The sequence below is a fragment of the Lactuca sativa genome, chromosome 1 (genome assembly GCF_002870075.4).
Source record: "Lactuca sativa cultivar Salinas chromosome 1, Lsat_Salinas_v11, whole genome shotgun sequence".
Lineage (NCBI taxonomy): Eukaryota > Viridiplantae > Streptophyta > Magnoliopsida > Asterales > Asteraceae > Lactuca > Lactuca sativa.
Window position 1 is genome coordinate 99,423,392 of NC_056623.2, and position 25,751 is coordinate 99,449,142.

General features: G+C 35.6%; 1 protein-coding gene across 1 annotated transcript; it reads left to right on the plus strand.

Annotated features, from left to right (window-relative positions):
- Positions 1-9,702: 9,702 nt before the first annotated feature.
- Positions 9,703-25,189, plus strand: LOC111899380 (disease resistance protein RUN1). The gene is made up of 9 exons (XM_023895222.3): positions 9,703-10,409; positions 11,237-12,341; positions 12,437-12,505; positions 21,388-21,612; positions 21,721-22,446; positions 22,559-23,144; positions 23,255-23,352; positions 23,458-24,032; positions 24,410-25,189. The coding sequence occupies exons 1-9, from the start codon at positions 9,919-9,921 to the stop codon at positions 24,972-24,974; spliced, it is 4,440 nt and encodes a 1,479-aa protein (XP_023750990.1). The 5' UTR covers positions 9,703-9,918; the 3' UTR covers positions 24,975-25,189.
- Positions 25,190-25,751: the final 562 nt, after the last annotated feature.

Genomic DNA, 25,751 nt, shown 5'->3' on the forward strand with positions numbered 1-25,751 from the left:
ACATTATATATATATATATATATATATATATATATATATATATATATATTAATTTGCAAACATGGTTTGTGAGAGGATTTTACTATTCATTTCAACTTTCATTTCAACTTTCATTTCTAGCCATCAGATCATTTGCTTCTCACTTTCTCTTTCCTCTTCTTAATCAACGGTAGCACTTGCATTATATATGACTTTCCAGTGTCATATAAAAACATGTTAACTCCATATCAAAGTACAAGTTTTATAGAGTGTAATATAAATTCTAAAGTAAGTTTTTCCTGAAAATAGCAAATTTGATTATGGTAATAAAAGATTTTTATATTTACATTTTCTATCCTAAAATAATTTTGATTAACCATTTTTCTCCTTCATAATTTTACACTTAAATTAGTGGTAATTTTAAGATATGATTTTGTCCTATGTTATATTTTAAAGTTATTCCCTCCGTCCAAAATTATTGTCCACACTTGACTTTTGAAGTCTTTTCATATAAACTTTGACCGTAAATAACTTTATTTGTGTTATATAATTTTTTTTATGAAACTTATAACAATGAAAATGCATTTTAAAAACAATCTATTCATATATCTTGTCTAAAAAAATATATAACAAAAAGTAAATTATTTAATATCAAAGTTGAACAAAAGAGACTTTAAAAGTCAAACGTGGAGAATAATTTTGGAACGGAGGGAGTATGTTTTTGGTCGTCTATATAACTGTTTTTATAGTTTTCATTTTTATTAATATTATTCTTTTAATTTAAATGTTAATTAATACGTTCAGGATTCACTTTCAAACTTTATTTTGTGTAACTTCTCCACACATAATTGTTTGGTTCGAAACCTAATTTTATATTTTTATGATGTACTTTGTAAATGAGCTCTTGGTCGCAGTGCGCGCGCGCGAAGTGACGAAATACTTGTATATACTAAATATCAAATATGGTTTGTGAGGAGGTATCACTATTCATTTGGTCTTTCTATTTTCAAATCCAAATTTACAAAGACAAATCATGTTATATATTGTCAAACATGTACTATAAAATGTAAAACAACAACCTTTCTGGAAATAATCATTTATGTTGTCATAGAAGATTTTCATATTTCCACTCTTTCCCCTTAATTAATTTTTATTTAACAATTTTCACCTCTTATAATTTTAAAGTTAAATTATTAGTATTTTTTACATTATGATTTGGTCTCTTACTATATTTTAAAGTTATATTTTGACTCCTTTCATAATTTTTTTAATAATCGTTTTTATTAATTTCTTTAGGGTACACTTTCAAGTCTTATTTTCGTTCGCTTCCTCCTACATAACTTTGTATCCAAATTTTATTTTGATATTTTTTTTGCTCCACTTTATATGGTTTAATCATCTCTGTGGTATACATGGTGTCGACCTGCGTTTTTCAACATACTAGGGTTTCCACAACATTGTGCGGACGGTCTAAACCATAGTATATATTAAATACCAACTTCGAGTATGTGAGTGAAAATTACTGTTCATTTGGTTTTTTCTTTTTCAAGTTACAAAATTACTAAATTGTTATTATATTATAGTTTTTTTTTATAGCTTTTGATACAAAATGAAAATAAGGTTTCTTTTGGAAATAACAAGTTTGACTCTTAATACCTAGGGCTTCTCCCAATTTGACTAGGTCGTCATGAGCTGGACTCCGACCAACAAACTTTTCATATTTACATTTTCTACCCTAAAATAATTTGATTAAACAGTTTTTATCCTTCATAATTTTAAACTTAAACTAGCTGGGAAACCCCACTCTGCGGGGTTCAGAACAAACAAATTTACTGAACACACAGGGATTATTGATAATTTGTTTTGGTTGTTTGTGGTACGCTTTGGCATGTTTTACATTTTGTTGTCATTGTGGTCGTAGGGGAATGAAGGCCGACCGAAATTGTTACATATATATAGAACACCAAAAGAACGCATAGATGTTTATGCGATAGACAAAAAAACCAACCGTCTTCACCTTCGGATTCAAGTCACTCGTCTAATATTGCAAACAAACAATGCAAACAAAATATTTAAGTGCATGAAATAGCAATGTACTTTTGTTGATAAGTTTACGACGTCTTACTTTCTCCATTCCTTTAGCAAATACCTGTAGAAAGAGAAGAAGATAAACTAAAAAATTTAACCTAAAAATGCTTTAAAACCTATTACATGTTCATAGGAATAGTAAATCTCTTTATTAGAAAGAAGAAAACAAAAGTAACCAAGTAGCTTACATCTATCAATTTGCCATAGAATGTTGAAAGAAAAAAATAACCGACAACCGTGAATCCTCCAATGAATAAAAGTGTAAAACAACATACCTGCTCTGTTTCAGTTTGCAGGCTTGGCCTACGGGTTTCATCAAATACTTTGTGGAGAAAAGTTGTCTGAATAAAAGCAGTGACATAAATGTAAATACGAATCATTTAGAAAAAGGGTAATCAAACTCAAAATCAAAGTTAAGATTCAAGAACTCTCATTTAATGATGTAATTAAAAGTTGAATCAAACAAACCTGGAGGGTACCACGAGGTATTGAAACAGCCTCCCACTTATCTTGACCAGAATCTCTCCTCTTTTGTAAGAAATTTAAAGTCCTCACCACCTGAAATAATATTATTTATATAAGTTGTCACTTGTTGTATTTTTCTTTATAAATATAAATAATAAGAATAAAGTTTGATAATTGTTAACTAACGCGTTCTAGAGGGAAGAAAAATGTTGAAGCACTAAAAGTCTTGCTGCGAGCATTCAGTGCAATTGCTCTTCCTTGCCAATCAATCACCGGGGAACCACTTGAACCACCTTTAGTACCTTAAGCAGCCTAGTGTGTGTGTGTGTGTGTGTGTGTGGAAAAATACAAATACAAAATTAAAATTAAAAAAGATTGGAAGAAAATCATAAAATTTAAGCTAACAACTATGGGGAGCTCACCTGCATGTAGAAAGTATTGAAATCGTTGTATCCATCCCTGTAGTAAGGAAAAGATAGTTCTTATTAGTTAAAACACGTATTTTAAACTAACATTTCATACATAATCATAAATTTCTTACCTTTTTGCCCTTGCTTATTTCTATGACTACATCCAGATATATAGTTGTCTACAGACTACACATTACTACTATATTAAGTCAAGTTTGAAAATTTGTTACCATTTTGCCCTTGCTTATTTTTCTGACTACATCTAGATATCAAGTTGTCTATACATTACCATATTAAGTTAAGTTTGAAATTTTCTTTACCTTTTTGCCCTTGCTTATTTTTGAGTTTAACATTAGTTAGGTTTGAGGTCTGAGCGACATAAATATTAAATAAATGTCAAAAAGTATAAAAAATAGTGAAGTAGCATACTTTTTATAATGTGGAGCTCTTCTTGAAATGTGGGGTCCACCTCCTTTAAGGCTCGGTGAATAATAATTAGAGTTTTCAAAGCAACCTGAAAAAAGATGAAACTTTTTATGGAAAAATGTTGAAATAAAGGGATTCAATGATAGGGATACAATATACATACTGCCCAATTGTGTGCCTTTCATAATCTTCTTGCAAGAGCATGGATGCAATATGCAACATTAGGTGTAGGTCTTGTATTAGAGATGGATGCAAATATAGCTGCAATAATGGATCCAGGATTAAGGAAATATAAGGGCTACCTTTTGTTAATAGACCACAAACATATAATTTTATAGAAACACACATCGCATATGTTTCTCTTTTGCAAGGTGGTCAACATGATTAGTGGCCTTAATAATATTTACATCCAATTCCTACAAAATAACACAAACAAGGGATATTAAAGTAACAATCATAGAAAGAAAAAATTCAAAATGTTTCAATACCTTATAGTCACTATTCACTTTAGCAAAATTGACAGTGGTGTTGTCCTTAATGGCTCCAAGAGATTTCCTCAGACTCGTTTGAGATCCTCCACCCAACATCTAAATCAATTTGCATTATCAATTAACCAAAATGAAGATAATTTTTTTTATAAGATTAATGCTTTAGAACACCGTATCACAGTTCCATTAAAGTAGGAACATAACGATCCAATCACTCAATAAAGTCTTAACAACTTAAATATGCACACACAAAAGTTGAAAAATCATGCGTTCATCTTATTGTTTTAACTTTAATCAATCATACCAACAAAAAATTATCAGGAGAATAAGCGTGTATTTTGACATACCCTAAGCAGTCTAATCGATCTACCTGTAAAGTGGAACAAATAGAAGAAAAAAGAAACAGTGGAAATGGTGGTGGGCAAGTCGACAGTGAAACCACCTCCGTTGCAGACCCCGAAGAGCATAACAGACAACAGATTGATTCCGGTTACCATGAAAAACTTCTGCATTGCGAATGCAACTGTATTCCGGGTAAATGGACAGTTGAATTGATTAGTGCCAAAAAATAAATCGTGGTAGAAATAGAAATAAAGAGGCAATACCAATTTATGAAAAAAATGTTTATTATTATTTTTTTAGCTACTTTATGCAAACAATGTTTCACTTGTCTTACGAATTAGGCAAAACCATGTTTCAACCAACCCGATTAAATTTTGTACCATATTTCATATAAAAGGTACTGTCATTCTCACCATCACATTTTTAACGATTCATACATAACTATTTCATTTTCACCAATTATGGAGTTTACAATGTGACAATTCAATCCATTATTAGCAAAAAGGGAAATAATAGTGTTTTCAAATAAAAAATGGCCATACTAAGAAGCCAAGTGGGTAGAGCAAACATCTCCTGCCTTCTAGGGAATCAAACATTAGTCAAACCAAAGAGAACAAAAAGGTTGAATGGTAAAATAAATGGAATATGTACAAAGTACCTTCAGCTTATGATGTGCCCATCCTCTTTCTGAGCAAAAATCCTTCAGATTCCTCATCTACCCAACAAAATTTACCATGAACACCAACATTCTAGACTCCTTTTCTCATTTTTCCAGATACATGAGCTGCCGAATACCTGTAAGTTTCAAAATTAAGTCAGTTGTGTAATAAATCGATAAGTATTATGTAAACTTAATACATTTTTATACATAATACTATAAGGAATGAAGCAAAAGTAATCTTTCTTACAAAGCCTTTCTTCTCGTTTTGCTCAATATGACCCACTTCTGCAAGCATAAAAACCAAAAACAACTTCAAAGCTTGTAAAAATTGATGTAAAAGTGTAACCATATTAGTATATTAAGTTTTTAGATTGGGAGAAGATAATATAAAGGGAATTAGCTCCCACTGTATAACTTAGATAGAGACTGAGACCAAAGATGAGAACCTAACATGGAATTGAGCAAGGAATATCACCGGAGTACCTTTTGGAATCATGAACATGAATAGCAGTTCCATGCATTGAAGTTAGAAGCAACCTAAAGAAGCAAGATTGTTCATTGGTTATGATCTAGTAATATATATTCAAGAAGATGGGTTAGTTTGTTTGTTGATTTTTGAAGTATAAAATTTGATACCTTGTTGCCCAATCCTTGGTGTAACGTCCCAAAATTCAAGTCCAAAAATTTCATTTTTAATTAAGTTGCTAATAAAACATTCACTAGAAAATATTGAATCAACATGTCATCTCATAAAATTAAGTATCATGTTTCGAACCCACAACATAATCAAATAACATATCATAGTACAATCCCAGAAAAGACCATGCGGAAAATCAAATGTGTGTGTGATGCCATGCTATGCCGCCGACTCCTTCCCCTTAGATGAAGAGGTACCTGAAACCAAAAACTGAAACCGTAAGCACAAAGCTTAGTGAGTTCCCCCATCATACCACATACCATACAATACCATCGGTATCTTTCAACCGGTAATCATCATCAGTATCTTTCAACCGGTAATCGTCATCGGTATCTTTCAACCGGTAATCGCCATCGGTATCTTTCAACCAGTAACTAGGGACTATTCCACCCCTACCACTAGCATACAATAGCAAGATATAAGCACACAGTCAGGCATATCCGGGTACTGACCTACCCCTTGGTCCTAAGGACCACTATCATGGAAACTATCCCTATCATGTATCATACATATACAACTCATAACCAAACGCATACCAGACCAAGATAAATTATCACAAAGACAATTATCTTCTAAATACTCCTCAATGGTGGGCCGACATTGTGGCCTTAGACCCACGCCTACTGGAAGGTAACTCACCTCATACAAGTAGCTGCTGATAATCAGTGCGGGAAACCTCCGTCCGCTGCTGCTCCGGAAATACTCCGGCTACAACCCCACAAACACTCAGTTAGAAATGGATCTTTATACTTAGGGTAAAATGACCATTTGACCCTCAACCAAGTCAAGTCAAAGTTAAAGTCAAATTCAACTTTCAGTTGACCCGACTCACCGAGTTGGGTCATCAACTCGCCGAGTCCCTCGCTCTCTACTCATCCCCATCCGCGACCCTACTCGTTGAGTTGGGCCTACAACTCGACGAGTTCTTCTCCCATTCGAAGGCCACAAGGAAACTCATCCGACTCGCCGAGTTTGAAGAACAACTCGCCGAGTCCCACGAGCAGATCCCCTACTCGCTTCCAAATCCTCACCAGAGCATCCATCTAGAGGATTTGGGTTTCTGGGGCTATCGCTACTCGATAAATTGCTAATTCTACGAGTAGTGACGAAGGGTTGGACCTTCTACACTTAAACCCCTCTTAACTCAGTAACTGTTCATATGACTCGTCGAGTTTGAAGAACAACTCGTCGAGCTCCAGGCAATCTTCATAGGACTCGTCGAGTGGTTCATCTAACTCGCCGAGTCTAAGACCATCTTCATAGGACTCGCCGAGTCCCTTCGACCCATTTCCCATACAGACCAAATCTGAGACATACAACGCTTCTAAACCATAGATCTGTGTTCCTAGGGCATGCTTATCACGTAAAGTTGCAAACTTTACGTGCATGCATGGCCCTATAAGCTCAAAAAGGAAAATCCAAGCTCTTTATGAGGTCAAACACTTAATAGGGACCTCAATCACTTCAACCACAAAAACTTTACACTTCTAAGATGTCCACAAGGCCCAGATCTGAAGTCCTTTCAGAACATAGAGCATAAACACATAGAGTTTGAGGTTTTAGGGCTTAAAACCCACAAATTAGGGACAAAAGGGGATCTAATGAACTAGAGATCAAGGTAGGAACTTTTCTACCTGAATGGAAGCATTTCACATAGTAGATTTCGGATCTACTTCCCCTCTTTGCACCCTTCAACCTTCTCCTTCTTCTTCTAAGCTCCAAACTTCCTTCACAAAGCCAAAATCACTCACAAGAACAATATGGTGGCTAGGGTTTCGTTGTACAACTCTTCTGGAAGTGTTAGGGGCAAGGGAGGCCGAGTTAGAGTGTTTAAATAGGGTGCACACTCCTGGATTAGGGTTTTTGTCCGAACAACAGCTTACTCGCCGAGTCCGGGACCCGACTCGGCGAGTCCACAACTTAAACCCCGTGCCCCTTCCCGCTTCTACTCGGCGAGTCGATCCTCTGAATCGCCGAGTCCAAGGCCAAGATGCAAAATGCACAAGGAATTAAATAAGAGAATACATACCAAAAATCAGGTGCTACACTTGGGGAGCATCAACAGCAACCGCCTTCCTGGCTTGTATAGGGCTGGGGATGATGAAGCAAGCGACTTATCCTTAAATTTCATCTCTGCCCACAAATCAATTGAAACACAATTTCAGTCGGAAATTCGTATTGTAATTTGTATACAGAAGAAATTAAGCATGTGATCAATCAAAGTACCGGTCGATGGAGGTCCAGGCTTCGAGATTTCCAATAGTAGTAGACGTGATTTGATTGAAGCAGCGCCCCTGGCATACCCCTGCTAGAGAACTCTTCCGTTCCTTACTCCAAATAACATCACCACTACCACTGCGGCCTGCTGATTGCTTAAGGTTTGAGAAGCGATGAAGAAGTAGAACAAAATCGGTGGAAATAAAACGCTTTCGGGTTGTATTTGTCGATTGTACTCAAACTATGTCGTAAAACTCTAGCATCAAAGTTAGAGCCATCCGTTAACGACGGCGAAGAAGTGTCTCGGGTAGACCATTTGACGAACGAAGACTTCCGACACCCGAAGACAAGTACCGATTTTGTGATTAAGAAGTCGACTGATCGACTCGTCGATCTCCGCATACCACCGATTGTCAGTTTGCAAGGGTATCTGGGAATACCTATTTGATTGATTGCAAGTATGAAGACCTGAAGCTTCAATTACAAGACTGTCCGGTACGGACATCGAAAACCTTAATCTCGTAGTCAACCACCACCTTAACAGCCGTAACGGCCTCCACCACTAATGGTACAACGACAGACGCCAAGAGAAAGAGGTAATCGGAGATGCAAGCGTGAAACATAAAGGATCAGGAAGTGGTTGGTGGTGGAGGGAGCAAAGGGTAGAAGAAGAGAGGAGACTCGATTTGGGAGGTGGTGGAAGGATCGTGAAGCAAACAGAACGAAAACAGATAAACATCAAATGCTGAGTGGCCGGGCACGATGACCAACACGTGGACAGAGAATAGAATATTTTCCATAAAAGACATCCATAAAATAAAAAATAACTTTTTTATTTTATCTTAAAACTATATTAATATGGATGTTTATTTGTAGAGAATAAAAAATCATGAATTTTGGTATATTTTAAATCATTTTTCAATAAAAATAGCTTCTTAAAAATTAAAAAAAATGAAAAACCATGTTTTTGTATATATTAAGGTAATGATTGGCTGAGAATGATTCCCCTATTCTCAACCTTTTTTTTCTCAATTGAACCCTCCTCTCTCTCTCTCTCTCTATATATATATATATATATATATATATATATATATAGTTAGTTAGTTAGTTAGTTAGGTTCAAATGTTTTCAATATCTATTGTGTGCATATATGACTGATTCTGGACCAATCATTTTAGTTATTTTAAGAAAGTAATTAATGCATATTAAATGCTGAAGATATAATTAATACCAATTACATCTTCAACATGTAATATGCATTAATTATTTTTTTAAAATAACTAAAATGATTGGTCCAGAATCAGTCATACATGCACACAATAGATAGTGAAAACAAAATAACCTAACCCTATATATATATATATATATATATATATATATATATATATATATATATATATAAAGAGAGAGAGAGAGAGAGAGTACATATAAAATCCCTTTGGAGAAGCTAAATAAAGTTTTTTATTAATTGAAAATTAATATAAGAATTTATTCATGTTATTATATATATATATATATATATATATATATATATATATATATATATATAGAGAGAGAGAGAGAGAGAGAGAGAGAGAGTACATATAAAATCCCTTTGGAGAAGCTAAATAAAGTTTTTTATTAATTGAAAATTAATATAAGAATTTATTCATGTTATTATATATATATATAGAGAGAGAGAGAGAGAGAGAGAGAGAGAGAGAGAGAGAGAGAGAGAGAGAGAGAGAGAGAGAGAGAGAGAGAGAGAGAGAGAGAGAGAGAGAGAGAGAGAGAGAGTACATATAAAATCCCTTTGGAGAAGCTAAATAAAGTTTTTTATTAATTGAAAATTAATATAAGAATTTATTCATGTTATTCTATTCCTCGAGATGTTAACAAAACAACTTTTAGCTATCCGATGAAATAGTATCGTCGATGAATACATAGCACCTTTTCCTTTCTGTTGTTGTATGTAAGCTCCGAGGAAGGACGGGAGTAGGGCCGGCGTCGATTAAACAATTTAAACTATTTGCGTTTGCCTGATTCACGGCGCATATGCTTCCCCTATCTTTTTAACTGCTCTTGTTATCTTCATCCTATCCACTTGTTTGTAAAAAAACCTCTGTCCTCCAGTTATCTTCTTCCATCCTTGGAAATCTAATTTCAATGGCGTCCAGTTCCTCCTCTAGTATTATGGCGTCTCCCAGTGCTAACGTTAGCAGCTATGACGTTTTCCTAAGCTTTAGAGGCGAAGATACTCGTGATTCTTTTACGGATCATCTTTACCACGCATTAATACGAGCAGGAATTAATGCTTTTAGGGATAACGAAGACATCAAGAGAGGTGAAGAACTGAAGCTAGAGATCAAGAAAGCAATCAAAGAGTCTAAGGGTTCAATAGTTGTGTTGTCAAAGAACTATGCAACTTCCACTTGGTGCCTTGATGAGCTTCTGTTAATACTCGAACAAAGGAAGGAGTGCAATCATTTTGTTCTACCTGTATTTTACCATGTTGATCCTTCTGATGTCAGGAAACAAAAAAATACTTTCGCAATCGAAGTCAAAGCCTCTTCAAGGTGGACAGATAACAACGTGAAGGTGTGGAAAAGAGCTCTTAAGGAGGTTGCTAATTTGCGTGGCATGGCCGATCAGTCCAGGTATTCATTCCTTTCTCTCTCTTACTGAAATATATTTTTAACCTATGCTACTTTGATCTAATAACTTGACGATTATTAAGGTGTTAACTTGTAGCCAATTTTGGTCTCTACTTTTCAGTTGTGACTCGTGAATTTGTTGTTGATAAGTGTCTCAGGAAATTTTAACAAACCTATATGGATCCTTAGGAGTTGTTTACTAGAGAAGTTCAATATATCAAAGGAAAAGTAATTCAACTGAAAAAATGATGTAGATGTAATTGACGTGATTATAGAAGATACATTTGTCATGGCTAAATTTGTTTTTTACTTCGAAAATGTAATAGAAAAAGTCTAAAAATGTCAACGAGTCTACAGCAGTACAGCTCAATGCTTCTTACTACATCATCTACAAGTTTGACTCTTGACTAGTGATCACTAGAGCTAAGAGCAACACTTTTGTTATGACCATTAAACTTTAATGTGGAAATTGCAAATTTTTACCATTTTTTTTTTGATTTAGTACAAAAACAAGATTTTTACTTTTGCTTTTTTTTTTTTTTTTTCTCCACATGGTTTCAGTTTCTTTTGGTTTGATCCTTAGATGTCAAATCTAGCTGTTCAACTGTTGTTTTTAAATTAAAGAGTTAATGTCAATCTTTGCCAACAAACTTTAGCATACAGTTTTAAATGGTCCTTGCAATTATTTTTGTGGAAACTTGAATGGTATTTTAATTTAATCAAACCTATGCTATAGTAGTAAGTTAATTATTCAATACTTTAATTCATCATACCAAAGAATCTCAAAATGTCTTCGCATCTACTTGTTCATTTTTCTGTTGTTATTTCAGGCCTGAAACAAAGCTTCTGGAGAAAATTGTTTACTTTATTTACGAACAATTGGATCATAAAGAAGTTCATCTTCCAATCAATCTAATAGGGATGGCTGCTCGATACAAGGATGTAAATTTCTTGTTAAATGGATCCAATGCTGAATTTTTAGCAATCTGTGGCATGGGTGGAAGTGGCAAGACAACATTGGCCAAGTATATTTTCGATTCAAATTGTCAGAAATTTGAAAGCATGAGTTTTATTGAAGGCATTGGTCCCAAATGTAAAGAATCCAATGACTTGCTTAAGCTACAGGAACAACTTCTCAGAGATATTTTGGGAGGCAATAAGAGAAAAAAACCTAGTGTTTGTCAAGGTACATTCAAGATTGAAGAAGCCTTACGAGTGAAGGAGGCATTTATTGTTCTTGATGACATTGATGAAGTAAGCCAGTTGGTAGCTTTACTTGGATCCGGGTATATTAACAAACAAAGCAAGATTATAATAACCACTAGGGCACATAGTATTGGTAAATGGTTTCAGTTCAGATCTTGGAGGTGTGAAGAGTACCAAATGAAATTACTGGATGATGATGAATCATTGGAGCTTTTAAGTCAACATGCATTTGGATCCAAAAGTCTAATGGTAGGTTATGAGGAGCTTGCAAAACAGGTTTTGCAATATTGTGAAGGAAATCCATTGGCTCTTAAAGTGTTGGGTTCCTCTCTAGCAGAGGATAACAGCATCCCATTTTGGGAAAGTACAGTGAGCTTATTGGGAAGAGATATACATGATAAAATTCAAAGTGTACTCATTAGGAGCTACAGCACTTTGCCACATGACTCTAACAAAGAGTTGTTTTTGCATATTGCATGTTTCTTTGTTGGCAAAGACATAGATTACGTGGTGAAGATTTTGGAGCGTGATTACTCTGCATTATCTGGGATTAAAATTCTAACCAACAGATGCCTTCTTTCTGTTTCACCAAACAATAAACTGATGATGCATCCATTGCTTCAAGAGATGGGGAGAACAATAGTCCATCAAGAAGCACCAAAGGACCCTGCAAAACGAAGTAGAGTCTGGCGTAATAAGGATTCTTATGATGTTCTACGAAAAGGAAAGGTGAGATTCTTTCTATTTGTATGTTGAAGCTTATATTCCTTTCACACCCTTCTATTTTGGTAGAGATTGTATTTATACACCTGCTTTTTGTATAGGGTTCTGAAACAGTGGAAGGTCTAGCACTTGACATGCAAATGTTAGCCCAAGAGAACTACTCATTCAAGGTAATACATAATAAACATTAATGATTTTGCATGGAAATTAACGAGGTTAACTTCCAACCCGCATGGAAATTAACGATTTTGCTACTGAAGAAGCTAAATAAACCCTATAAGAACTAGGAAAAGAAGAGAAAGTGAGTATACTTACTCAAGTGATCCAACACCACTAAAATAGAATTCGTACCATTCAATTTGGGTAATCCTTCTATTAAGTTCATTGTGATTTTCTAAACTTTTAAAGGCAAGGGTGTTTGTCGTAATAATAACCCAGCTTACCGAACCTGTTAAATTTTTGTTCCTTTGACTCACTTCACATTGTTTTACCATGCCATTTATATCCTTTTCCATTCCCACCCAAAATACTTCTGAAGCAATGCATTGATACACTCTATCTTCACCTGAATATCCACCCACCGGGTCTCTATGGAATTCATCAAAGATACTTATAATCAATGTTGAATTTCTTGGTATGACCAAATGATCTTTGTACAAAAGCAAGTCTCATATTGAGAAACCTTTATGAGTATGAAGGTCTTCCGTAATATCTTTTGTTATTTTATTTAAAGATCCTCATCGTTGATTTCCTGTTCTAAATTATCCCATGGTCTCTATTTGTGGACCCCGCCCCCACCCCACCAAAGAACAACACATTCCACTTCTAGTTTCCTCCTTGACGATGCATCTACCGCTCTATTGCTTATTCCCATATTTTGGGTTGAAGTGGTCCTGTTGTGTGCCGAAAGCCGAGAGACCCAGGGCGTCCCGGATAGACTGTGGGCCAGAGGGTCGTACCAGTCGGGCCGAAGGCCCTGAGGACTTTCCAGATAGGCCCCTTTGGCCCCCTAAAACCCATCATGGGCCTAAATCCAAAGGAGCCCAAAAGATACAATCCAGAAGCCCAACATAGAAGTCTAATGGCTCAACTAAGAAAACCCAACAATGGCCCATCCTTAAAGAGCCCAAAACGACACACTGAGGAGTACGCCCCGCATACCATAGTGGTACGCATCGTGTACTCGCCCCCGAAACATACTGTACACATCCATAATGTACAAACTCAACATTACGCTGAGCTTACTCTTAAGTACGCCCCACGTACTCTTCCAGCCACCTTTTCACTCCACTAAGCCCTTAATCGGTTAAGATAGAGTGCCAAACTCTCGGATCTAATTCTATAGGCCTACTTATCATGTAAAGTTAGCAACTTTACGTGCTTGCATGGCAAAAAGGGAATCAAAAGCTCAATAAGGACTTAACAAAGGTCTTAATGCTTGCATGGATCACAATACTTCATAAAGCTTGCATTTTTATGAACCTTGAGACTGAATGGAGCTAAGATCTAGCACCCATTGCTTCTGGAGTAGATCAAAAACTCATCTTGATCACAAAAGACTCCAAAAAGCACAAAATACTCCATAACGAGATCTAACATATAAGATCATCAAGATAGAACCTTTATACCTCCAAAATGTAGATCAAGATGCAAAAACCCTGAATCTAAAAGCTTCGAGCCATCTCACACTTCTTCAAGAAGTTCCTTCTTTTTCTATGAACATTAAAAAGCATGAAATACCACCAAAAGCTCAAAAACCACTCAAATAGGGGCTAAGGTTTCGATCCTAGGGTTTAGAGGGATGGAGGCCTAACGTACTCCTTAGAACACCTGTGATCAAACTGATCAGTACACCTAACGTACACCATTATACGCCTCATATACTTGGCCCTGCATACTTGTGTACGACCCGCATACCCGATTGCACCCTAAAACCACTTAAAATTCCGAAGGTCATAACTTCTTCGTTCTAAGTCCGTTTACGACGATGCTTATATCCACGAAAAGGTAACAAGAAGCTCTACACTTCTATCAACTCATACATGCCTTAAAACCTCTCGAACAAAAATCCAAATTCCATAAAAACCCGGACCGACACTTACCGAAATACCCTTTGGCTCCAAAACACAAACCGAACTTCCCGGATCACCCTAATTACCTTACCCACACCCAAATGAGTCTAAATCTCTTCTCCTCAAAGGCCCTGAGCCTGATGATACTCGGTCTTTGGGTCACCACTCCACATTAGGAAACGATTCGCAACAGGGCATTACAAAATGAATATTCAAAACGATGTTTAGATTAGCTAGTGTGGTAGAAAAAACCAAAAGTCATTAAATTAGGAACTATTTGGCTTAAAATCTCCTTGTTGAAGTTATTGTGGTTAAAAATCTAAAAGGAGTTTCAAAAAGCCATGTTTTACATATTCTCTAAAATCTCTTTTTTAAAGCTAATGGGAAAATTATTTTGAAAAATACTTCGATTTTTTCCATACACTTTTCTTGACTTATTGGCTTTTCAAAAAGCCAATAAGTCAATAATTTGTTTTAAAAAGCAATGTCAAACACCCCCTTGATCCAACTAAAGGCCTTTGGTCTAGCAGTATCAAAACCAAGGAAAACATTGAGGGTTTAGTCTCGCTTGAGACGAATGGTATTGACTTAGGAATAATGTAGAGGATGTGTGTGTAAGCATTCTAAAAATACTAAAAAAATAACCATCTGATCCAACAAGAGTTTTAAATTTTGTTAGTGACTTCTCATCAAAAATTTCTCCCAGGTAGGAAATTGATTATTCTTATTGCATTCAAATAGTTTGAATGCCATTTCTTAACAACCATTACCCCTGTCATCAAACTTTTTTTGTGCCTCGATTTCTAGTCAATTGGTTGTTCTTATTACATTAAAACCATGCCTAAACCAAAACCATAAGCATCAGTCTAGATCATGACGAGTTGAGTAGAGTCAGGTGAACGAAGTATCGTGCATTAGAAAGTGATTTTTTTAACTTTCAAATGTTGTTTGAGAGTTCTCGCCCCATTAAAAAGGATTTTTTTTAATAGTCCCATTAAAGGGAAAACAATGGTTGCATAAATCATAATGTTTGATAAATTTTCTATAATACCCCAATAATCCCAAGAAACCCATTAATTTTGTGGTTGTTCTTAGCTAAGACTATTTCTTTTCAATCTTTGAAATATCCATATATACGCCTCCTTGAGAAATGACATGCCCCAAATATCCTATTTTTGTTTTCGCAAACTCACTTTTTTAGATTGGAATATAATTTGTATTTTGTTAAAAGTTCAAATATCATCTTCAAATGCTCTAAATGCTCTTAAGGATGATGACAATTTACTTAAATTTCATCAAAGAAAACTAACATAAACTTTCGTAAAATTGTTTGAATACCTCGTTAATAAGCCCTTGAAATATTTTTTGAGCATTGACAAACTGAAAGGGCATTGCCAAGAACTAGTATTTACCTTCATGTGTGTGAAAAGATGCGTTTTGAACATCAGTTCATAACATTATGATCTAATGATAACCTAGTTTTAGTTCCAAATTTGAAAAGACTCCATCTCCGTATAGTCCATCTAATAAATCATCCACAACTGGTATATGAAATTTTTTAAAAAGCCCAATAATCTATACAAAACTCCAAATTCTTACTTTCATTTAACTAGCAAAAAGGACATAATAATGAACTTTTGCTATGTTATATAACCCCCGCATCCAACATTTCTTTAATCAAAATTTTAATTTCATATCTTTGGTACCAAGGGTATCAATACGTTCTCACATTAACCGGATCACTTTCTTTCTTGAGTGTAATAGCATGTTCATGCCCTCTTATCAGATGTAAGCTTTTGGGCATGTGAAAAACACCTTCATATTTTTGTAACAATTATTGTTGGTCACAATATTTAATCTTGGGATTCTCTTTTTCGGTTGATAACCCACCAAATTCCACCAAAATGCCAAGCCCTTATTGATGAATTGTCTTACTAATTGATTTAACAGAAACCATACTTATTCCTAATGTCAATCTCCCTTTAAAGTTACTGTTGAAAATTGACCTCAGAACTCAGCCTCATACAAACATGGTATATAGGATAAAGATTAGGCCCAAAGCCTCATAAGAAATTGACCAAACCGGCCACTTCAACCCCTGACCTTAGAACATCATTTTTGACTCTTTTTAGTTAAGAAAGAGTTGAGAGCTTTTAAAGACACACTCTAGTTCATGTTTCTCGATTTTCCTCTCAATTTACCCTAACATTGGCTCCTATTGTAAACATTATTATCCCTTGTATATCTGAGTGGTCTCCTCTGCACGTTGGTTTTCAAGAATTTGGCATAAATCTCGGTGTGTTTGCCTTTAATCTTATTTTTTTTACTTGTTATTCTCCATTCTCGTTATATATTAGCAAGTACATTTGGTTGAAGGTGTTAATCCGCATTATCAAGTCATTTGAAAGAATTTGGATTATTTGGGGCATTACATCTGACCTAGTTCATCAATATTGGTAGACTTTGTTAATTGGCAAGTGTTAATAGTTATATCAACAGTTATCATTTCTTATTTTGATTGAAATTTATTGGTTTATGATTGATTTCAATCTTTTGTTTTTGTTCTCCCGTTCTTAATTTTTGTTCTTGTTCTTGTTTGAACCTACTTCTCTAGAAATTGATAAGCTCAAAGATTGATTCTTCAATTGAACATCAGAAGGTTTAAAATACAAGGAAAAATAAATAAAAACGGAATGTCCTCTAAACATAAGGCACAAGAAAAATAATAGATATGCAATCTAATATGTAAATAAAAACTAAAATCCAATACTCCCCCTCAATTTAGAACGAAGTCTTAAAGATGTTTCGGTTGTGACCGATATCGTCTAGGTCTTCCAATCTGATCATATGTGTCAAAATTTTCTTCTTCGGGCATGTTATTCCCGTCATCCCTTTGGTTTGAAGTGTCCTGATCTTGGTCTTTATGGACAGTTTCATGGTCCAATCCTCTATCAAGGTGATTGGTGGGTTCAAAAGTCTCAACCAAATCATCAAATTGGTCCCCTCTACTTGTGACTCAAAAGGATCTATCTCATCATTTGCATGGGTCGGTTTGTTAAAACGAAACTTGTTTACAGAACCTCACATCACTCGACGCAATTATCTTCTTGTCCTCAATGTCATAAATTTTGTAACCTTTTGTTCCTTACATCACTCGAAACTTGTTTACCCTAAGAACACTCCTGGTCTCCCCTCACCTCAAACTTATCCACACTGGTAGTGGTGCTTCTATAGTAAGTAAGACAACCAAAAACCTTCATATGATCATAATCAGGTTTCTAAATGAAAAGAATCTTATAAGGAGTTACATTCTCGATAACCCTGGAAGTAAGTCGATTGATAATGAAGGTTGTTGTTAAAATACATTCTCCCCAGAGTCGTTTTGGCAAATTGGCTTCGAACATTAAGGCTCTAATAGTTTCAAGCAAATGTATGTGTTTTCTTTCCATAACTCCATTTTGTTATCGGGTGTGTAGACAAGTGGTTTCAAGTAAAATCTCATGTTCATTGTAAAGCCTTTACATTTTATTTGAAGTGAATTCACCACCATTATCGGTACGAATTCTTTTAACAACTTTTCCAAATTGTGTTTTTATCATGTTAAATTTTATCAGGCAATTGTTGGCTTCATGCTTGTATTTTGGAAGGAAAACCCAAACAACTCTACTAAAATCATCAACTATGGTTAAAAAATAAGTTGCCCCAGATAGAGATGGAACACGATATTTACCCCAAATATCACAATGTAAAAGCTAAAAACACTGTTGGTTTTAATACTACTATGTGAAAAGGGTAATCTAGAATGTTTTGCTTTAGAACAGGAATCACATAGTTTATCAAAAGAACTATTGCAAAGAAAATCTATTTGAGTGAGTTTATCACCATAAGCATGTCCCAATCTTTTGTGTCAAATATCTATAGTTGTCATCATGGATTTCTTTAATCTTCTAATCATCCCCATTCGGTATAGACCATTCTTGCACTCACTCGTACCAATCAAGTTCCTTGTATGAAGTTTCTGCATGACACAAAAATCAGGAAAGAAGGTTATAGTTGATTGCAAATCTTTGCACATTCTACTAATGGATAAAAGATTACACGTAAATTTTGGAATATGTAAGACACCTTTTATCTTAGTTCCTCCTAGCAAGGAACATTCTCCCTTTCCTTCAACTGGTATTACATCCCTATTAGGAATAACAAGTGTTTCAAAACAGTTTTTAGTTTTGTTTTCAAGTATACTAGCATCATATGTGATGTATTCAGTCGATCCTAAATCAATAACCCAACAATTATTATTATTACCTTTACCGTGATGAACGCCTTTGAGGTATTGACCTCCTTATCGAAATTTCCCGATTCAGAAAAATTACTTAAAAAGGACTCATATAATCATATTGTTCGTTGGTTAACCCAGGAATGGGTGTGCACAAGGTTGTAAAAATTGCTCAACGGTAGCTTGGCGGTCGACTGGCGATAAGTGATTAATCGGACTGGGCGGTGATTAATCGGGGACCCTTAATTATTAATAAAATTATTTAAAAAATTAATATTCCCTAAAAAAAACTAAGTATTTGAGAATATAAAATTTTAAAATTTTAAAATTTTGAAAATTTTAGTTTAATATTTTAAAATTTGAAAGCTTAAAAAATTGAAAGTTTAAAATTTTGGTTTAATATTTGAAAATTAAAATTTTTTGAATTTTTTAAAAGAATCCCGACTATTACCGCTAAGACCGCCAAGGATCGCCAAGGACCGCCAAGGCCGACTTTGACCGATTTCCGCCAAGCACCCTAATCATAATCGGTTTATGGCCGCCAAACGATTAATCTGCCTCCAAGGCCGATTTCTGTAACACTGGGTGTGCAACTTCCAGATTCGGTGAAAGTTGCCTTTGATACTATTTCGGGTAACCTATTCGCTTGAAACATCAATCTCATTAGTGGCCATCCTTTCCAATGAAGGTGCAATGCTCCATCACATCTTCCTGTTTGGTCTCCCTTTGAAGTGTTTTGTCACACTTTTGATTTTGGCTTCCTTTTGGACGAGTCGGCACAAACTTTTTGAGGTTGCAACTTCTGTGACGGGTTTCTTGTCGGCTGAAATAGCCCTTTGACACTCATCTTCAGCAACAAGATGGTAAGCATTCCCGAGGCTTGGTATAAGGTTCATGGCAAGAATTTGGCGTGAATTTAAGTCCTGATAACAATAGAGAAGGAGTTATCTAGACCCAAGAGAAATTCATAAAGCTTATCTTTATCCTTTACCTCACTTAACTTCTTCCCGACTTGGCATGTGCAACCATCATAGGAACATCGAGGCATTGGAAGCACAAATCCGATCTCATCCCAGAGACTACGCAACTTGGCGTAGTAGAAGGACATAGTGGCTCCATTCTGAGGCGTCATTGAGAGTGTTTGTTTTAATTCATATGCGCTGGGTGCGCTTTCCTTCCCAAAACACTCCTTTAGATCGCTCCAGATCTTAGAAGCAGTGTGAACATACTTTACGTTGCTTCTTATTTCCTTCTCCATTGTCGTTGTGAGCTACCCTTTTACCATGGCATCACAACGTATCCAGGACATGTATTCAGCAGAATCCTTTTCTGGTTTTGTGATGGACCCGTCAACGAAACCAACCTTATTTTTGGCAAAGAGAAAGTTCATCATCTCTTGAGACCAATCTGTATAGTTGCTGTCAATGAGAGTTACGTTGACATGAATCTGTTTGGGTATTCAGATGCATAGATATAGAATGGAGAATTCGTATCAGGAATGCCATCATTCTTCTTTTGGTTTGAACTTTCTGCAACGCCCGTCAAGATTGTTGATCGACTAGGGTTTGGCATGTTTGGTTAAAATCCGCTCTGATACTATCTAGAAATTGACAGCTCAAAGATTGATTCTTCAATTGAACATCAGAAGGTTTAAAATACAAGGAAAAATAACTATAAACGGAATGCCCTAAACATAAGGCACAAGACAAATAATATATATGCATAAATGTAATACATAAATAAAAACTAAAATCCAATAACTTCTCTCATATACACACACACACACACACAAGCATGCTCGCTCTTGAAACATACGAGGTTAACACCCAGTTCCCGAGTTCAAGTTAATGAGAGAAAAGAATGAAAATTGATGGAAGTGAGAAGAAATTAAAAGAAATTGGTGTTCTCAAGTTTCATTAAAGTAAGGAAATAGAAGGACCACTTTCCCTCCTAACTTTCCTTCCAATTTAGAAGGATTTGGAGAGAAAGAACAAAATGTGTAATTTTAGTTTCACTTCTCTCCAAATTAGGAACACAAATGACAAATTTCTTTTCCTTTCCTTTGATAAGCCTCAGGAACTTCTAGTTTACAGCAGGAGGGGTAGAAAGGTCAATAAATAATAAGCAGCATGGGAGTGCGGTGCAGTGTCTGTTTTTCTTTTTTTTGCTTTATCCTTTTGTTCCGTTATTCCTTCAGGTGGTTATGACCTTAGCACTAACTTTGTTGCACTGCTGTAATCGTGGGGAATTCTTCCAGCTGGGTTGTGGTCCCAGTGGTCCCTATTTTTGAGGATTATTCCCTTAGGAGTATATTTAAGCCTGTTTGCAGTGTAGGGCTGTTTATCGATTTTGTTATTGTTCTTATGAACCTTGGAGAGACTCTCACCTCTATAATTGTGAGAGAACTATCATTAATCATATGAATTCTGGAGTTTACGAGTCTTTGTGAGTTATTCTTATTCGTATTTCCTTTGCTAAAACCTGGGAACTAGGTGTAAATGCAGAATACAACCACAAAGGTCTAGTGAAAAAGATCATCCTTCAGGCTAAACGACCACAAAACGTACATTTGTGGATTTAAACCTAATCACTACAAAACGCACCATTTACGAGATAGGAATTCCCGATTAGTAATCAGGAATTTTTTGGTAAATTTATTTTTGGCTATTATGCAAGCTTACGATCCCTCATTCTAAATTTGTAGCATTCAGAACTAAAGACAGATGCACTAAAAAAGATGGATAAACTAAAACTGCTCCACCTAAGTAATGTGCAACTCGAAGGGTCATACGAGAATTTTTCAGAAGATTTAAGATGGCTCTGCTGGTTTGGATCCCAATTAAGAGCAATACCCTCTGACTTATCCATGGAAAACTTGGTGGCTATGGATATGAGCTATAGCAACTTGGAAGTATTTGATCCGCCCATGGTAGGGAATTTGATATCTCTTTTTGTTGCTTATCCATTTTGTGTCTCGGTTTCGGTGATTTTTATGCAGATATTAAGTGCTACCTAAATCTAGTTACTTGTGCAACAGGTTCTTCAATCATTGCGGATATTAAACCTTAAAGACTCGCACAATCTACTAGAAATCCGCAACATGTCCAGGATCCCTCATCTGGAGACTTTGATTCTTTGGAACTGTCACAGTCTGGTTCATATTTGTGAAACCATTGAAGACCTGACAAGTCTTGCACTACTGAACCTAACAGGGTGTATAAACCTGTTAGTAGGGCTAAAAGTTTCTACTTCTGATGGAGGCGTTGCAAAACAAACTACCTTTTCCTTCCCACATTCATTACGTCGCTTATTCTTCAATGAGTGCAATATTGAGTTTACTGATTCTTTTTGTCTGAGTTTCAGTGTTCACATATCTTTGCAGTACTTGAATTTAGGCAATAGCCTATTTGAGTTTCTACCTTGTTATGATCATCTTAAAAATCTTCGGGTCCTTGACTTGAGTTTTTGCTCAAGACTTAAATGGCTTCTATGCCTCCCAAGTACACTCGCAGAATTATACATATATTATTGTACATCATTGGAGAGAGTAACTTTTGAATCTCCTCGTTTCACATTGCAAGAGTTTGGCTATGAAGGTTGTAGTAGTTTGTGTGAAATTGAAGGCTTTATCAAATTATTCCATATAACCAAACTTGAAGATAATGATTTGGGACACATGAAGTGGCTAAAGGAGTATCAAAATTATAAGGTGTGCCTGGTTGGTGATGATGAGCTTACCAAAGGCAGAAGTTCATATTTACAGGTTCGTTGACTCTCTCTCTCTCAAATGCATGCATAACAGCATAAGCACACATACGTACATCAACATATACACCACCTTTGAACTTATTGTGTGACTGAATTGTATGGCACAGATGTTGTATGAATTCGATATAATGAGCACATCTCTACCAGACATAAAGGGTCCAAACATGAAGCCTAATTATGCATCAAAGTTATCGTTTTTGTCCTTTGACGTTCCTTCAGATCCCACAAGTAGGAGGCTCAAAGGACTTGATGTAACTTTCAAATATACAATATCAGGTGATGAGTGTGCATGGTTCTGTAAAATATGTACGACCAAAGGTGTTGATTTGATTTACAATCCCAAAGTCTTCGGCAAACCTGACTCTGGTAAAATTGGTATATGGTTAAGCTATTGGCCAATTGGAAACACATTGGACATTGGAGATACAGTTAATGTCTCTATTGTTGCCATGAGAGGATTGAAGGTACACGAGTGTGGTGTGAGTCTTGTTTACTCTGACAATGAAGTAGCTGAGGAAACCTTGATTAATAACAAGGGATGGGTAGAAATTCTTGGAGGAGATTTGTCTGGATTTCAACTAAGCACAGGAGTGTACTATCTTTGTCGGCGTGATTTCTTTGAGTTGGTGGAGGCTGGTGGACTGACTCGTGGTTGGTTTAGAATGTTAGTTGGTGGTACCATTGACCATACAGGTATGCCTCTCTTGTCATTTGTCAAGCCATTTCTGGACATTTGTAGTTAGAATTATGCAGTCGATCGAACCCGTCATTTACAGAGCTCATCTTATGACACATTGTTACAGAGGTACAGGGATGGAGAAAAACAGGTCGACCTAGGCAGTCGAACCCATCAATTACAGAGTTGAGAGCTGTTAGATGCGTCATCCATGGTCCTGAATTGGTAAGTTTGCTCTATAATATTGCTTTTCTGGCATCATCCATGGTCCTGAAATAACTGTGTTTTACTAATCTAATCTGTGGCTCTGGTGTTTATGAAAACAAAAAGGAGGAGATGTACAAGATGGCAGAGATGTCAAAATCATCTTTTTTAGATAAATGTTCAGACGTCACATCAAGCATACTTGGGGATACAAGTTCAATAGCTTCTGGTTCTTCCTCAAGCAATAAGGCTTCTCCTGATGCTAATGATGGCATCTACGACGTTTTCTTAAACCATAGTGGCAGAGATACTCGTAATTCTTTTATAGATCATCTTTATTCAGCATTAAAACGAGCAGCAATTGAAACGTTTAGGGGTGCCCCAGAATTCTACAGAGCTGGAGGAATGATGTCACCGAGAGTAATTAAAGGATCTAGATCTTCAATAATTGTATTGTCAAAGAACTATGCAACTTCCACTATTTGCCTTGACGAGCTTTTGTTGATCCTCGAACAAAGGAGGGAGCATAATCGTTTCGTTCTACCTATTTATTATCAAGTTAATCCTTCTGATGTCAGGAATCAACAAAATACTTTTGCAATCAATGTCAAATCCTCTCCGAAGTGGACGGATCACAAAGTGAACCTGTGGAAGAAAGGCCTGAAGGAAGTTGCTGAGTTGGGCGGCTTGGTTTGTTTGGGGTAGGCCTCTTAGTCTCTTCTTGTGATACATCATATACAAATTTGATTCTTGAGTCTTGACACACACACACACACACCTGTGAACCCAAGTATGTATGTTAATTTCCAGTCTGTTTAATTAAGAAAAAAACAGTAAAGAACTGTCCCTTCCAACATAACTGTAAGCCTCCAGTTGGCCTTTACGATCCAACCTTAACAGCCTTGACCATGTTTTAGTTCAATTTTGTCTTTTTTTTGTGAAACATTAATGATAAGAAGATTTAAACTTATATTACTAGTAACTAAAATTTGGACTTTCTATGATATTTTCATTAACTTATCAAAGGATCTCTAAATATCATCCCATGAGCTTATTCATTTTTCTTGTGTGATTCCAGGCCTGAAACAACTTTTTTGAAGGAGATAGTTGACACCATCAACAGTAAACTTGATGGAAAGGAAGTTCATCTTCCACCTAATCTAAGTGGGATGGCCACTCGATACCAGGAGATCAATTCCTGGTTAAATCAATCCGATTTTCAGTTCTTAGTAATTTGTGGCATGGGTGGAAGTGGCAAAACAAAGCTGGCGAACTATATTTACAATTCAAATTTGAAGAATTTTGAAAGTACAGGATTTATTGAAGACATTGATCGCAGATGTAAGACACTCGATGATTTGTTTGAGCTACAGGAACAACTTCTTAAAGATATTTTAGGTGGAAAGAAGAGAAAAATACCAGGTGTTTCTCCAAGTACATGTACGTTTGAGGACGCCTTAGAAACAAAAAGGATGCTTATTGTTCTTGACAACATTGCTATATATAGTCAACTACTCACTTTACTTGGAACCGGGAAGATTAATGCACAGAGCAAGATTATAATAACCACCAGGGAAAATACAGATAGTTGGTTTAAGTTTAGAGATTGGAGGTGTCAAGTTCATGAAATGAGGGATGATTGAATAAGAATGAATCATTATCTTTTAAGCCTCATGCTTTGGTTCCAATGTTCCTATAGAAGATTTGGAGGAGCTTGTTTGTAGAAATAGCATGATATTGTAGAGGAATTCCTCTTGCTCTTGTAGTGTTCGCTTAATTCTTCTTTAGCCAATGACAATATCATCTTATATTGGAAAAGCTAATTGGATTTATTGAAAAATAAAAATTGATTCTTGGATTCAAAGTGTACTTATAATTACCAATGAGTTATTGCGGACTGACTTTATACAAAGAATTCTCTTCTTTGTCTGCAAAGACGTCTATTACATGGTAAAGATATAGAAGTCTGGTTTATGTGCAGTAGATTAAAACTCTAAACATGTGCCTTCTTTCTGTTTCATTATACAAAAAACTAATGATACACCGATTGCTTCAAGAGATGGGAAAACAATGTAGATCGTCAAGAATCAAGATTCCCTGCAAATCTAGTAAGTTAGGCTTAGTAGCAGTTCTTATAAGATATTGAGGAAAGGAAATCGTAAGGTGATTCTCTTATGTATGGTTAAGCCTATTTTTACTTTCACACCCCTAATATATCATTTGAATTCTATGGCTTATCATTTTCTTTATTTAAAAAGGATGAATCGTATCCAAATCTATTTTTTTCATTTAGGGTTGGGGAACAATGGAAGGTTTAGCACTTTGACATGCAAGTATTGAGTCATGAGAATTTTGTATTGAAGGTTATACAAAATAAATAAAATGGAAGTTGGTACAAACACTACTAGAAAATAGGTCTT